Source organism: Ursus arctos, unplaced genomic scaffold, assembly GCF_023065955.2.
Source record: "Ursus arctos isolate Adak ecotype North America unplaced genomic scaffold, UrsArc2.0 scaffold_26, whole genome shotgun sequence".
NCBI classification, from domain to species: Eukaryota; Metazoa; Chordata; class Mammalia; order Carnivora; family Ursidae; genus Ursus; species Ursus arctos.
The window spans coordinates 5,646,844-5,662,987 of NW_026622941.1; the positions used below are offsets into that span (position 1 = coordinate 5,646,844).

The window sequence follows — 16,144 nt, forward strand, 5'->3', positions numbered from 1 at the left end:
ATGGCCCAGGTGTGGAAAATAGGAGCAATGCTTTCAATAGAGACCTGTCTCAAGAGTTACTTCAACCCACGGAATTCTAGATCTCTTCATTCTCATTCTCAGTTCTCAATTGCAGGAAGATTTCTTAAATATATGTATCTCTAGTACTGAGGCCAGTGCCTGGTATATGCTAGAGATGCTTAATACAGATTTGTTCACGAATGAACCTATGTAGCCTTGTCCTGCTCTATGTGTCCTTGCTTGACAGCCTTTCCACATCCTGGATTTTCATTAGACACTTAAAACTCAATGTGATCAAAATAGAATTAATTTATGTTTTCCCTGTCTATTCTTGTCCCACCAACTTATTATTTTTTGCCCCACCAACTTATTTTTAAAGTAATATATACTTCATTTTCACTAATTTCTAGAGCACTAACTTAACTTATATTAGCAGTAAGTCTAATAGCTCCTCAAGACCAATCCCTCCTCCAAATAGCTAAGGGTGGGGAAATTCTTAGTCTCCATGGTTCCGCCAAACTTCTGCATGCCAAGAGAAAAGAGATGCCATGTGCACCATCCAATGGACCTTTGTGTGGATGCCCTTGCTGATGTTGATTTTTCCATAACCCTCCCAATACTTTGCTCTACTCCCTAATCTCAGTAATGGCACTGCCATCTAGCTGGTCTTCCAAACCAGAAAACTGATAATCATTTTAGCTGTTTTCCCACCCCAAGCCTCCCTCTAGCTGCTACCACTTTCTTCTTTCATTTATTGCCACTTTTCATGAAAGAATTGCTTATACTTGCTTTTTGCTAACCTCAAAATCTAGCATAACAGCCCCTATTTCTTTGGCCTTAGTCTTGTCCACTTTCCTTATCATCGCATCTTATTTGAGTCTTTGAAAATATGGCTAATTATCATAATATTTGTCCACTGATAATCTGCAAGTATGAGAAGCTTCTCTTTGACCTCTTTTTCCATGCCAGACTTCCATTACCAGGGTTCCACACTGAAGTTCCCTTTTTTCATTATAAATTTTGCTTACATCTATACTTCTCAACAAGATGGAAAAAGATGGACAATTTTCCTCTCTAATGTAAATACCTTTAAGAAGTATGTATATATACATATGTATATGCACATATATATTCATATTTGGTTTAAACAAAATAAAACATTTATTTAAAATTGTTATAGAGGCGCCTGTGTGGCTCAGTCAGTTAAGTGGGTAAACGTCTGCCTTCAGCTCAGGTCATGATCCTGAGGTCCTGGGATGGAGCCCCATCAGGCTCCCTGCTCTGTGTGGATGCTTCTCCCTCTGCCCCTTCCCCCTGCTCCTGCGTGCGCGCACGCTCTCTCTCTCTCAAATAAATAAATAAAATCTTAAAAAAAGATAAAATTGTTATAAGTTGTTTTAAACTGTTACAATAGAGTCCAAAAGCTTATCCTAATATTTTTACAGTGAAATTTAATTTTATAAAAAATTGCTTGAAATAAGTTAAACATTATTAAGGGTTGAATATCTGGTTAATTGGAAATGTTTGTTTTAAAGGACTTTGGGCAGTGGTGGGGGTTGACATCCTCCCTCAAAATAAAACCAACACAAATCAAATACAGATTACACATGATTTAAGCTTATTTATAAATGGATTTATTATTTTTCTCATATCGAGTATTACAAGTAATTATTTAAAAAAATAGAAGACCTTTTAAGAGCTACTTGTCCTTTGCTCCCACAAGGATCTGTACCTGTTTTCACACCCTAATCACTAACTCAGATTAGCGACACTGTTTCTCTTACTGTTCCTGACACTGTAATACAATATTTTCCTTGGGTACACAGTGGGTTTACCTCCCTGATTAGATGTTAGAATCACCCAGAGAACTGCTTAAAGATACTGAATCTGAGGTACTACCTCCCAAAGAATCTTATTTCAATGGTTTTGGGGTGGGGGAATTTAGGCAGTGAAACTCTTAAAAGCATCCTGGGTGATGCTAGGGTAACTCTACATAAGAAGTCTGGGGATTCTCGCTGAGAAAGTCTGGCCAGCTCCAGATTTATTTTGATTTATTTTTTTTCTTCAAAAATTTTCTAAGATTTCCTAACATTCTTTGGTATCTTATTTTAATGTTTTTTTTTTTACAACCATAACAAGGGAGTTCTTAATGTCTATGAAGTTAAGCCTTGTATTGTCTCTCAGCAACTATTTTATGCTAATATTCCTATGCTTGAGTAAGCATAGTGCCACGAATAAAGGAACGGATGTTACTATTACTTGGACAAAGAATGAGAAGACTTGGAAACAGGTTGCTCTGAACTGCTGATAGAACAGGTGAGAGCCAGAAGCTTACCTTTCAAACTCCAGTTGATATTTTATCTTAAAGAATTACTTCTAATAGAAAATGACAAAATCAATAGGGGCTCCTGACTTATTTAAGCTCTATATTGCAATTAAAAAGCAAGAATGAAAATTAAGTACAAAAATAAGGAAATTATATGATCACTTACTCTTACTGAGGACAGGTTCTGAGATATGAGGAAAGCTCGTGATTAATTTGTTGTTGTCTTCACTATCCCTAAATTTACCCACCTCTCCTGCCATGAAATATAAGGGATCTGCAATGGAAAGACACAAATAAAAATGACTAATTTTACATATGAACCGTATTGCACTTATTACCAAATAATGATTTTGACTTACTCATTATTTTTCACATGCAGTAGACAAGTCATGAGTGCAAAATAACATTCAAATTTAAAGTCTAGGTCTTATTCTGGGTGCAGTCTGATGGTTCCCAGAGGACAAAAAAAAAGTTCCATCTTCTGGACAACACTTTCCGAAATGGCTATTGTTATTCTCCACTTTCAAATCAGTAATATATAGGCTTATTTAACAATGACAAAACTACAGGTTTTTAGCTTAGTCTCAAACTTCTTGATTAGGAAGTCAGAAAACAAGTAGCTAGAATGAAGAGTAAGTGTCCTGAATTCATGGATCTCAAAGCACTTTGTAAAGATTCTTTTGAGGACTTGAGAGAAATATACATCTTCATGTTGTAAGGGGAATTTATAGTTAATGTTAGATCTAGCTTCCAGGTCAAAGATCTTCCTTGTACTTCCCCTTCTAAGATTTTTAAGTAGAAGACATTAGGGCATTGTACTCTCATATTGGAATATCCACGCACCGCCCCCCCCCCCCCCGTGATGTCTCTCTAAATCCCACCCTTACGTGACAGCTCGGGACAAACTTACCACATCTATGAAATATTTTCTAAATACCTAACTGAATGTGATTGATTCTCCATCAAAGTTTCCATCATATTTTGCTTCAACCTTTACATTCCATCTAGTCCTTCAATTGCTCACACATATATTTCATCTCTTTTATTATATGGCTTTGTGAGGACAGATGCATTTTCTTACTCATCTCTGTATCCCTCATAGTAACTAGTGTGTTGAAATTGGTGCTTAATAATCATCTGCTGAAAGAATGAATATAGGAATACTGCCTATTTTGAATTCCAGATAGTGTAATCTTTTCTTTCTTTCTTATGTACGAGAATCTGAGAACAAAAAAAAAAAATGGTTTGCTCAAGATTGCTATGGTGATAAGCCACACATTCAGGCTTTCTTGAAGCTTGATTGCTTTTGGGGATAAGTTCATCCTGGAGACATATCCAAGGTATAAGTATTTACCCAGTGATTTATTAACAGAACTTCCTATCCCAATAATGCAAATAAATCAACAACATTTTAGTCATATATATCCAGCAAACACTTCCACTTACACTTATTAATATTTTTATTCTATTTTCTATGTCTTCTGCAATTTTATCTGCCTCTGTGAAGCTTCTTTTAGACTTTAAATTCCCTAAATTGTCCTGGCTAATTGTATTTATATGAGGTACTTAAATATCTTTTAATGACAATGATATTCAGACTTCTAAATCTGTATACATTTCCCATAATGAAATGAAAAAGAGGGAAGGAAAATCTAGAGTTTAAGGGAGCCAATGAACAGATTCATAAATATCCTAAGTTCCAAGTTGGCAAATAATATCCTGGAGTTAGAGTAGAAAACAAAAGAGGAAAAAGATGCTTTGTATTATCTAGCAAATTTGATGAGGAAAGAAAGCTAACTCTATACAATGTATAGATAAATGGACCCTAGAAACCATTTATTCTAACACTCTCATTTTACAGATTAAGAAACTGAGGCCCAGAAAGGGAATGTTAAAAACGCTGGATATATTCCTTTAAATATTACATCTTTGCAGGTTAACATCCCAGAAGCTAGGAAATTTTTCTATAGCCAATAGAGGGACCCTGTGGCCCATAGAAGGGATACCCCTTAAAAGTGCCAATGTGGTTACTACCTCAGTAATAATTGAGAAGGAGTGCAAATTGTGAATGCCAGCCAGAGAGGGCATAACACAGGGATCTGGTTATGGTTCCTGTACTTCAGACTATAGTTCTATCTCAAGACATTTTTCTCCTACATCCATCATAAGCAAGAGGCTCCTTGTTTACTCAAGGTTCTTAAAGTCACAGAAAAGCCCAAATTACAGGCAACATAAATGAAGTTTTGGAGGGTTGATACATATCTGATTAGGTTTTAAAGTTTATTCAACCAAGTTTTATTACTAGTTTTAAAAAGGAAGAATATATTCGATTATATCCATTCTCCTTTTCTCGCTCATTCCCTTCCTCTAAGTGCCTGGCACATTGTACACAATAAATTTGGTTATTGCTGACATCAGTTACAATTGATTTTGTTTAAATAAGGATTAGAAGTGTGTGCCTGTCTTTTCCCTTGGTGATACCATTCACTGTTAGGCTTCTCTGTGGATCCCCTCCGTTTTTACTTTCCCTTAGCTTCTTCCTCTGGTGCCCCATAAATACAGACACTTCCTCCACATGTAGGGATATATCTAGATATATATCTAGATATCTATATAGATATATCTATATAGATCTCCCGCCTTTTCCAAGTTCTCTATTGTCAAGCCAAGGCTTCAGAAACAACAGTAGAGAGGAGGAAAGTAAGTAAGAATATATTAGGAGGAATATATATTTTATATATATGTGTGTGTGTGTGTATATATATATGTGGAGGAAGGACAAGTTCTCTATTGTCTAGCCAAACAACAGTAGAGAGGAGGAAAGTAAGTAAGAATCAGGACTCAGAGCTACACCAGTCTGATTTTGCTATTAGAGTACTGGGAGAGGAAAAAAAAAAACTTTTGGAATAGCTACACAATGAAGAGAAGTCAGCAGGTAGTTAAGCTTCCAGTCTCATTGTCAAATTGGGAAGTGAGGAGTAAGACCCCCTCATGATCCCAAAAGGATGGCCAAGGAGATCTGGTTAAATCTGCAACAAAATTAAAATTTCAGCAGCAAAGATGATAGGTTTAGGCTGTAATGCTACTGAGGGAGAAGCTCATTTATTTCCAGAAAACTCTGATGTAAAATTAAAATTGACGGTGCAAAGAGGAAGGCTGGGTTATACGTATAAAGTTAACCATCACTTGTCACTGAATTCTCCTTTTTTACTACAGAGGCTCAGAAAATGGGCTGTTTTATCAGTCCAGTGGAATTTCCTACCTCTGTAGTACTGGAATAGTGAACCACAGAAGACTCCAGACTATACTGTGAAAGTCAGTGAAGATGCTGGGATGTTCTTGCTCAGCTCAAGATCTTGTTTCCTCCCCCAGCCTTCCATGTACCTCCCCCTTGTTGGGACTGAAGAGTGACATCAGAATCGCAACTGGTGATATCACTGTCACTATAGCAACGGTAGGGAGGCTATCAGAAACTGAGTTGTCAAAGGACAAGGGGGATAGGTTAAGATACACTCCATGTCTCTGTAGCTTAGTTTGGAAGGAATGGGCTGGCTTTCCCCTAATTGATTTTCTCCTTTAGGTATCTAATTTAGGCAGGGAATATGGGAGGGGAAAATTTTGCCAATGGATTGCACTTAAAACAACAGAATATTATGTATGTACAAATTCAGATGGGTACAGAGAGGAAGAAATAAAAATTGAGAAACTACTAAATTTTTTTATGCAAAGCCCATGGAATCACTTCATTTTGTGGACCCAGCCTTGACTCTGAGTTATAAGCATCTTGCCTTTTGTAAACATACATACATACATACATAAATTTGCAGATATTTTGCCCAAACTGACCATCTCTGGTTTATAATTTATCTTCAGTGCTTAAAGTAGCACTAATCCATTGTCTGCAATGCCTCAATCTGAGGCAATGTACTGGGACAAATCAGACTTAGAGGGATTTGGTTGACAATTTCTATCCTTAAGGAGGACTTTATTCTTAGTTCATTCTCCTTGGAAATATTACCCTATGTACTCTAAATTAATGATTAAGTATAGGACTAGTACGTAGTTTCCATGAAACAAAAATAATCTTGATCAAGGCCACAATATAAAGATTAAAATTGTTAACAAATTCCAAAGTGACTGACTGGTTTGTTACAGGTTTCCTTCAACAAGGTTATTTATCTACTGATGATCTTTTATACTATCTCAGTTTCTTCAACTTTAAAATAAAGAAATTGGGCTTACTCATCTCTTAAGAGCCCTTCCAGCTCTAATAGTCTAGAATTTTGATACTTCAGTGGTATTTAAATAGGACTTCACATACATGCATATAGTACTTTGCAGTTGACAATGCACCTTCACACCCATTATGTCATCTTATCCTCACAATAATCTTTTGAGGTAGCAGGGCAGGTATTACTTTCCCTGTTTGATAGATGTAGAAACCTGCCCAGATTACAACTACTAACCGGTAGAGCTAGGAGAGGGATCTAATATTCTGAGTTTTAAGTCAGTGCTCTTTCAACAATATGCCATCTTGAAATTAGTATTGAGAACATGAGTCAGTGTTTGACTTCGAGATGTAAAAGAGCAGACTTGCCACGTTACACAGGTGTTAGGAGACTGCTGATGATAATGGGGTCTGTCAATTTATCAGAACCAGTTAAGAATTTTATATTCATATTGACCCCAAAATCAAACATTAGAGAATTTTAAGTCCTGGGTGAACACCAGATGAGGCCAAGAAATATAAGACTGTGTAGCATTATTAAACCTCTCTGATAAAATTTCTTCAAGAACTTCTTTTCTCTTCCAATTCAATTTGGTATATGACACTGCAAGAAATAGTGGGGGTGGGATGGAGTGGGAAACAACCTATTTTACAAGTGCAACAACAGGCAACCTCTACTCAGTAGCAACTCACACTACTTTCTTCCTGATAAAAACAAAGCACTGAAAGAATTACCAAATCTAGAAAGATCCCCCAAACTAGTTTGTTTTCTGATAAGCCCAAGGCAGATGTCTCAGGACAGGTTGCTGTTTGCTGTCTCCCACCCACACATTGTAAGCAACCAGAATAAACTATTTAAAAATCCAAGTGTTTAATCTTTCTGCAATATCCTCAGGCTCTAGAAATCTCTTTCTAGAACTGTGCAGATTCTCAAAGAGGTCCACAGTTAAGAAAATAAAAATTATGAACTGTTGTTCTAGAGTCCTCTTGAGTTTCCTTCTAGAAAAATGTGCAGTGGCATACATAACCACAAAATTTTACGTAACATTTCAGGAGGTTCACAGACTTCCTTGAGCCCACTCATGAATCACACCCCAGATTAAGAATCCCTGGAGTAATATGTCAGGTGGTGATAAATGGTTTCATATTAAGTAAAAACAACAGAGACGAAGGAATGATGACCACCTTGGGTGTCAGACAAGTTTTCTTCGAGCAAAAACTTGAGCTGGTGTAGACATCTGAGTGAGCATGCCAGGTAAAGGGTACAGCAAGAGCTAAGCCTCCGAGGAGAGATTGTGCTTGGCGAGTTCGACCTGCACGTCCTCATTTCTATTCTCTTCCTTCCTTTCTCTGAGCCCCGCCTCACTCCTTTCTTGTCCAACCTCTCCGCTGGACCCTAGTTCTCTCCTTAGAGAACTTCCCTAGTGCAGGGACCACGCCTCTATTTCCCCCTAGTCTCACCAAAGCTGCTCTACCTGACATTTTCAGGGAATAATGAACTGAACTGAGAGCCAGGAAAATTGGTCTCCCTGCAGCTCGGGCTCTGCCATTTTGCATGCCCTTCAGTCCGTCACTGTTTGACTCTTAACTTCACGTTCTGTGGCAATGAGATTATCTTTACAGTCCACTCCAGATCTGAGATTCTAACCCCAAGATTCTTCTTTATTTCCCTTCTTTGCCCTCTCCTTTACGTTTCCTCCCTTGCGCCTTGCTCTCTCCCCAGCTCTCTTCTCTCTACACCCTATCCCAATCTCTGACCCACCCCTTCTCTTCCCGATTAGCGCCTGCGCAGACAGGCGTGGAAGATCACTTTTGGCCCAGCTCAGTAGCCGTAGTGGGTCGGAGCGCCGACCGTGGGGGATTGTGGGAGAAGATGGCGGCCGCCGCTCACCCCCGGGTTGTCCGGGCCCTGCCAATGTCACGTAAGTGTCACCGGGAACAGCGACCCCCGATCGGGATTCCGAGACGGGGATCCGAAGTGTTGAGAGTGGCGCCGTGCTGCAGCGGTCACGCTGACTGCCCAATCACCTTGGTCTTTTTAGGTCCGGGACTGCCTGTAGTTTCTGCTTTCCTTTTCCCCTCTTCGGCTCATATTAAATTGTACACTGAGAAGGGGTCTGTGTTGAGCAAGCGTGAGCACCGGGAAGGGAAAAGGAGAAAGTGGGGGACGTGTAAAGGATCTAAAGAATCGGTTCTGATAGGGTTGTAAAGGTTTGAGGTTATGGAAAGTTTGTGTGGCCGGCGGCGGGACGTTCGGGGGTTTAGGGGGAGGAATCTGAAAAGAATGGGAGAAAAAAAAAGGATAGTGAGAGAAGTTTCTTAATGGATTGACTGTATGACCTTGTGCAAGCCCTTAATCTGTCTCAATTTCAGATTCTTCATGTTACAGTGGGGATGATAATACCACAACGTCAGGGAGTTTCTGAAAAGACTAAATAAAGTAATATTTATAAAAGCACTTTCTAACTCAAAAGCATCCCTGCATATGTAGAGTGTGTTAGGTCTAGGCACTAGGGTCTGGGGGAGCGAGGGATGCTGGAGAGAGAGCAATCAGGAGCTTGGTGGAAAGGAAAGTGAAGAAGAGTAAAGGATACCTTAAAGTTTGTCTAGCATTGCCCATTTTTCCTTCTATTCTGATTGGATCTGCTGTCATGGTCCTCAATTTGAAAATACACATTTTTTGCTTACACTCACAAAATGAGGCAAGAAAAGCAAGGAAATTGGAAATACAGTTACACTTCATTATCATTCTTCCCCCTCAACCCTTTCACAAATTTGCCCCAATCGACCTCCAAAAGTTGTATTTTTCCATAGTGTATTCAAGTCACTATCAAATATCGTTTGCTCTCAAAATTATCTGCATGTCAGAACCATTTTTAGTGCTTTAGAAAAAATAGAAATGGGGACTCATTGCAGAGCTATAGAATCAGAATTTTTGAGACTGGCTCCTTGCACCTTAGGTTTAAAAAAGCTCCACAAGTCGTTCTGATGTTTAGGCTGAGGAGCAAGTCCGGAGTATTTGGAGGACACTTTTCTATTTTCTATCTTGGATAGAGTTCCTACATACCACTGGGAAGGTGATTGGTTCACATCGTTTAAAGTGGATGGTTTTGTAGCCATGACTTCTTTGCAAAGATATTTGTTAGTTCTTGTGGAAGTATTACATTGGTGTGACATAATGTAGATCATGAATGATAATTGCTATTTGTTGTGTATCAGCTATCTGCTAATCACTGTCCTAATATTTTCATAAATATTTTCACTTTAACATCTTTTTAATTGTAACCATAGCTTGTGCTCTTAACCTCTATGCTTTATCATCTCTGGTAAGGTAAGCTTTTGCGTGAACTCTAGAGAGGCAAGTCTAGTGTGTAACATAATCAAAAAGCTATAGAACGTAACTGTGTAAAACAATTATATATGGTGAGATGTGGAGAGACTGTTAAGTACCATAGGAAATTAGAAAAGGGAAAGATTAGTGTCATTTGAGGTAGTGAGGGAACATTGAAAGACCAGTGGAGAATTGCAGTGCTTCCACTGATTTTTTTTTTTTTTAAGGGTTGTTATATTTGGGAAAGTCAGAGAAGGTGGGCATTTTCCTGGCATGGGCAAGGACAAGGTGGTGAGAATGGAATCACAAAGTACTTAGGAGGCAGTGAATACCTGTAGATATGGGAATAGTAGGAAAGAAAGTCGAGTATGTTAGATGGTATCAAAAAATGGAGGACTTTGGAAGTCAAGCAGTTTAGTCCAGTAGTCTCCAAAGTGGGTTTTGCAAGGGGAATCAGTGGAATACAAAAATACAGTATTAGACCTTAAAAACCATTTTTAGAAATAATAACAACAATAACTAACACTTACGTAGTTCGAACTATATACCAGACACTATTCTAAGTGCTTTAATATGTTTTGTATTTAATGTCTTATAGTGTATATGATGTGTTGGTACTACACAGAATGTATATGTGATTTATAAGTAAATGTTTAGAACTAATGCAGTGTGCAAGCAATTATGTTCGGAGAAGATTGGTTTATATATTACAGTAAGAAACCAACAGAGGTTTTTTTTTTTTTTTTTTAAGATTTTATTTATTCATTTGACAGAGATAGAGACAGCCAGCGAGAGAGGGAACACAAGCAGGGGGAGTGGGAGAGGAAGAAGCAGGCTCATAGCAGAGGAGCCTGATGTGGGGCTTGATCCCACAACGCCGGGATCACGCCCTGAGCCGAAGGCAGACGCTTAACCGCTGTGCCACCCAGGCGCCCCCCAACAGAGGTTTTTGACGAGAGGAATTTAATGAATAAAGAATATTACTCTCCTAATGGTGTTCGTAACATATGGAAGAAAATAGAGAGGTTGGAGCCAAAGAAGGTAACAACTTAGATTTATTGAGCACCTACTAGTGCAAGGCACTGTGACAGCTACCTACCCATACATTAATTTTCAAGTCAACTCTCTAAAATGTAAGCTCCCTGAGGGCAGGGACTTTGTCTTTTTTATTGTGCTAGTCACAGTTTCTAGAATAGTCCTTGGCCTATAATTGTTGGGGAAAAATAAACAAATCTCATGAGGTTAGTGTAACATCACCTGAGAGATTTTGAAGTAATAACAAACGAAAGCATCTGTTACTCATGGAGTGCCTAACATGCGCTAGATGATATGTTAAATGCTTTATATACATTTACTGTAATCCTCCTAACAATCATTTGAGGTATTAATTCCTTGACTTCAGTCATTCTTCCTGTTTTATTTACTGTCCTTTGTCCAGTGTCTTTATTTCCTTCCTTACTGATCATTCTAATCATTCCCTCATACATTCTTAACTCCCCAGCCCATCTGCCTGTGGCAACCAAAACGCTGATTAAACCAAGCTTTCCACATATTTCCTGCGTACCTCTGAGCGGTAAGAGAACTGAGCTACGGAAAACTCCAAACTGACTGACCTTGTTTTAAATTCATGAATACAAATATCAAGTAGATTTTCAGCAGTATATTTTTCAAAGAAATTTGCTTTCCCTTTTCCATGCTGATTATTTAACATTGTCAGTCTCCTAAAACTTTTAACATGTGCTTGTGTCTCATGCTCACCTTCACCTAGAAATCAGAGGAATCAGATGAGAATGATCTTTTTCCTACCATAAAAATCTAATAGCTGAGCTGTGATAATTCTCAGCTTTCCGTCCTGTGACAGTGGATGAGCTCCTCCTGCTTTGATCTAAAGCCAGTTCCTTTGTTTTGCATTCCATCCCATCTTCAGTTCCCTGGGCATTCCCTCTCCGGAATCGTTCATTTTTCCCCTCTACTGGGTCATTTCTGTCAGTGTACAAATATGTTATAATAGCTTATATTAAAAAAAAAAATCCTTCCTTGTTCTCATGTTCCTCCAGTCCCTTTTACCCCTTTACATCATGTCTCCTCAGAAGAATCGATACTCCTTTTCCCACTTCTTTGCCTCACATTCTCTCTTGCCTGCTTGAGTCATGCTGTCGTTCCCACAGCAATAAAATTGCTCTTATTAAGGCCATTCAAAACCAGCCTCTTCTAGGTCTATGATCCTCTGTCCCCATCCCACCTCACTTTTCAGCAGCCTCTGATAGAGTTAACTCTTACCTCTGTCAGTCCCTTTCTTCATTTGCCTTCTGGGTACCATTTCCTTTTGTTTTCCCCTTATCTTACTGGGCTGCTTTTCAGTCTCCTTTGCTGGGTTTTCAGGCAAGTCACTTAAACTCTCTGAGCCTGAGTTTCCTCATCTGCAAAATGACAGTAAGAATAATATTAAATAAGATAATACCTACTGAGCACTTAGAACAATGCCCGGCATCTGCTAACGGCTTTGTAAGTTTAGCTGTTATTGTGATAACAGTTTGTTGTTATGTGTGCGATCTGCAATGTTTGTTTTTAATCTTTGCAGTTTCAGTCACTTTCAGTAAGCTAGGCTATTTCTCTCTAATTTCGTTTTGGATAGGGAAAAGCCATGGTTTCTGGGCAGAAACCCAGAAACCTTTCCTTTTCTTTTCTTTTTTCTTTCTTTCTTTCTCTTTCTTCCTTCCTTCCTTCCTTCCTTCCTTCCTTCCTTCCTTCCTTCCTTCCTTCCTCCTTTCCTTTCCTTTCCTTTCCTTTCCTTTCCTTTCCTTTCCTTTCCTTTCTTTTTCAAACACAGGTTTTCTAAAGCGATTCCTGTTTTTTTCTTTCAGCTTTCCCCAAGTTTACAAAGCACCAATGCTGATGGTAAACAGTTTGTTGATTGTAGCAGAAGTTTATTAGTACTTTAAACATTTTATTTTTTATTTATTCCCTGAAAGTTATGTAACTTGCTCTAAAACTCTGCCCTAGGGGGTGCCTGGCTGGCTTAGTTGGTAGAGCATGCGACTCTTGATCTCAGGGTTGTGAGTTCAAGCCCCATGTTGGGGGTAGAGATTACTGAAAAAGCAAAAATCTTAAAAAAAAAAAAAAAAAAAAAAAAAAAGATCGCTCTAAAACTCTGCCCTAATATGTTTCAAGGGACTTGAAAATGGGAGTGTGATTCTGAAGGAATTTCACACCTCTGCTGAATGAAGAATAATTGATGGAACTGGGGATGTGTAACCTGGAGAAGACTTAGTAGAGATATAATTGCTGCACTTAAATTCAGGAGAGGGAATAGATTTGTTCTTTGTTATTCCAGAGGAACAAAAGGATCAAAGCTGCTGGGAAACAGTCATTGATCTCCCATGTGGTGGAACCCTCTGTTAGAATGGCTCAAATGAGAATGGTCTGCAATGGGAAGTTGTGTTTCCCCACCTTGCAGATGCCCAGGCTAAGGCCACATGGTCTCCTTGCACATATAGTATGGAGATGTATAGTGAGAGGTTTGACAAATTAACCTTTCTAAAGGTCAGAAAATCTTTTTTCAAACACTCCTTTTGTCATTACTTTTGATGATTTTCAATAGCTTTATATTATCTGAAGTGTACTCTTTTTTAAAAAATGTTCTTTACTAATAGTCCTCTACCTCCAGCATGTATCATCAACTTCATTTTTTTATTCATTATCTGTTTCAGAGTCTGTTCCAGGCAAATCTTCTGTTCCCTGCACTGGCTTATTCATTCCCACTTCTACACTGTTGTATGTGTTATGTGTTTCACACGGAAATCTATTCTTCTGTTGTTCCTCTTTAAACCTTACTCAAACTAGTTTATTGCTCAATAGCAAAAAACTCACCAATAACCCAATTAAAAAATGGGCAGAGAAGATATGTGAAGACCAACAGGTACATGAAAAGATTCTCAAGATCACTTGTCATCAGGGAAATGCAAATTAAAACCACAATGAGATACCACCTTTCACATTAGAATCACCATCATGAAAAGACAAGAGATAACAAATGTTAGCGAGGATGTGGAGAAAAGGGAATGGCCACTATGGGAAACAGCACGGAGGTTCCTCAAAAAATTAAAAATACAACTACTGTGTGATCCAGCAATTCCACTTCTGCTAATATGTTCAAAGGAAATGAAAATACTAATTCAAAAAAGGTATCTGCACTCTCACGTTTATTGCAGTATTATTTACAATAGCTGGGACATGAAAACAACCTAAGTGTCCATCGGGGGATGAACAGATAAAGAAGTTGTGGTGTTATATATGATGGCACATTTTTCGGCCATAAAAAACTAGGATATCCAAACATTTGCTGCAACATGGATGGACCCTGAAGGCATGATGTTAAGTGAAATATGTCAGAGAAAGACAAATACTGTATGATCTCAACTTTGTATGATCTCACTTACATGTGGGATTAAAAAGAAACCCAAACTCCAAAAAAGAACTCAGACTTGTGGTTCCTAGAGTCAGAGGGTTGCAGGAGGGGGGATTGGAGGAAGGTGGTCAAAAGTACATATCTAGGGGGCGCCTGGGTGGCACAGCGGTTAAGCGTCTGCCTTCGGCTCAGGGCGTGATCCCGGCGTTATGGGATCGAGCCCCACATCAGGCTCCTCCGCTATGAGCCTGCTTCTTCCTCTCCCACTCCCCCTGCTTGTGTTCCCTCTCTCGCTGGCTGTCTCTATCTCTGTCGAATAAATGAATAAATCTTTAAAAAAAAAAAGTACAAATCTACAGTTATAAGTAAGACTCGTGATGTCATGTTCAACATGGTGACTATAGCTAGTGCTGCAGTAGGGATACATAGAAACATTAAGGTAGTTAGGCTAAGAGTTCTCATCACAAGGAGGAAATTGTTTTTTTCTTCTTTCCTTTTTATTATATCTCTATGAGATGATGAACATAAGCTGAACGTGTTGTGATCATTTTATAATATATGTACGTCAAACCATCATGCTCTACACCTTAAACTTACACAGTGATGTATGTCGATTATTTCTCAGTAAAACTGGAAATCCACGTTATCCAGGAATCCTTCCTCATAACCTTCTAATTTATTGCTTCCTTCCTTTGCGTTCTCTCAGTTCCTTTTACTGTGGAGGATTATACTCTCCTAATATGTAACTTTTTATTTTTGAAATGTGATTTAGCTTCCTAGGTATATTGTATCCCACAGGGCAGGGAGTTTACAGTTGACTCTTGAACAATGCAGTAGTTAGGGACACTGAGCACCCCCCCATCCCTGTAGTCAAAAATTCATGTGCAGTTTTTGGTTCCCCTAAAACTTAACTACTAATAGCCTCCTGTTGACCAGAAACCTTACTGGTCATGTAAATAGTTGATTAACATATTCTGTATATTTTATGTGTATGTATTATATACCGTGTTCTTATGATCAAGTGAGAGAAAAGAAAATGTTATTAAAGAAAATCATAACAGAGAAAATATAGTACTGTGCTGCTTTTATTGAAAAAATCTGCATATAACTGGACCCGTGCAGTTCAAACCTGTGTTGTTGAAGGATCAGCTGTCCTTTCTGATTTTTATATGTATTTCTTTATGACACATGGATTCTTCGTTGCAGTAGTTCGTGTTTATTATTGCTGTCAGCACTTCAATGACAACTGTTGATTTAAAAGTTCATTTTAAACTTAAGTAAATGAAAGTACTGATAGCAAAACAACGTTACCAGTTTCTAGGAAAAGAGGTTATTCATACTCACTTTTATATTAACATTTGCCGTTTTTGTATACTCTGGGGTTTTGTTTAAGGTTCTTCTATTGCTGCAAGAGCTGCAGCTGTGTTTGCTGGCCCACCCCGGCGCCAGCTTCATCATGCAGTCATACCTCATGGCAAAGGTGGGCGTTCCTCAGTCAGTGGGATTGTGGCCACTGTGTTTGGAGCAACTGGATTCCTGGGCCGATATGTTGTCAACCACCTCGGTAAGTAAAGTTCCTTGGGTTCCGTATGCTCCAGTGCCATTTATTAGGGTTGCCTCGTGAGAAGCCACGAACCACGTTTCTTTTCAATGTAACAGTGTTACAAATCACTCCTGTCTCGGACTTCTGTAATTTTGATCTGCTATCCATTAGGAAGCATTATCCTGCTTCCTGTATAGGATGTAGAAACAGGAATGTGGTCTCTGAAGAGTTACGGCATCTCTAGCGCAGCAAAATAGGCTTTTTGTTAAACCTCGTATCCGTTCACTTATCATACTAGAAGTTAAATA

The 16,144-nt window shown here is 38.6% G+C and overlaps 1 protein-coding gene across 2 annotated transcripts in view; it reads left to right on the plus strand.

Moving 5' to 3' along the window:
• The first annotated feature begins 8,334 nt into the window (after nt 1-8,334).
• The window catches only part of NDUFA9 (NADH:ubiquinone oxidoreductase subunit A9), a 34,448-nt gene continuing 26,638 nt past the window's right edge, over nt 8,335-16,144 (plus strand). The window contains exons 1-3 of one of the 2 annotated variants that reach the window (XM_026502636.4): nt 8,390-8,476; nt 11,387-11,458; nt 15,687-15,857. In XM_026502636.4, coding sequence (XP_026358421.1) covers nt 8,428-8,476; nt 11,387-11,458; nt 15,687-15,857 — 292 coding nt within the window. In that variant the 5' untranslated portion in view covers nt 8,390-8,427. Of the gene's footprint in view, nt 8,477-11,386; nt 11,459-15,686; nt 15,858-16,144 lie in introns of both variants that reach the window. The other variant, XM_026502637.4, reaches the window with a different exon arrangement.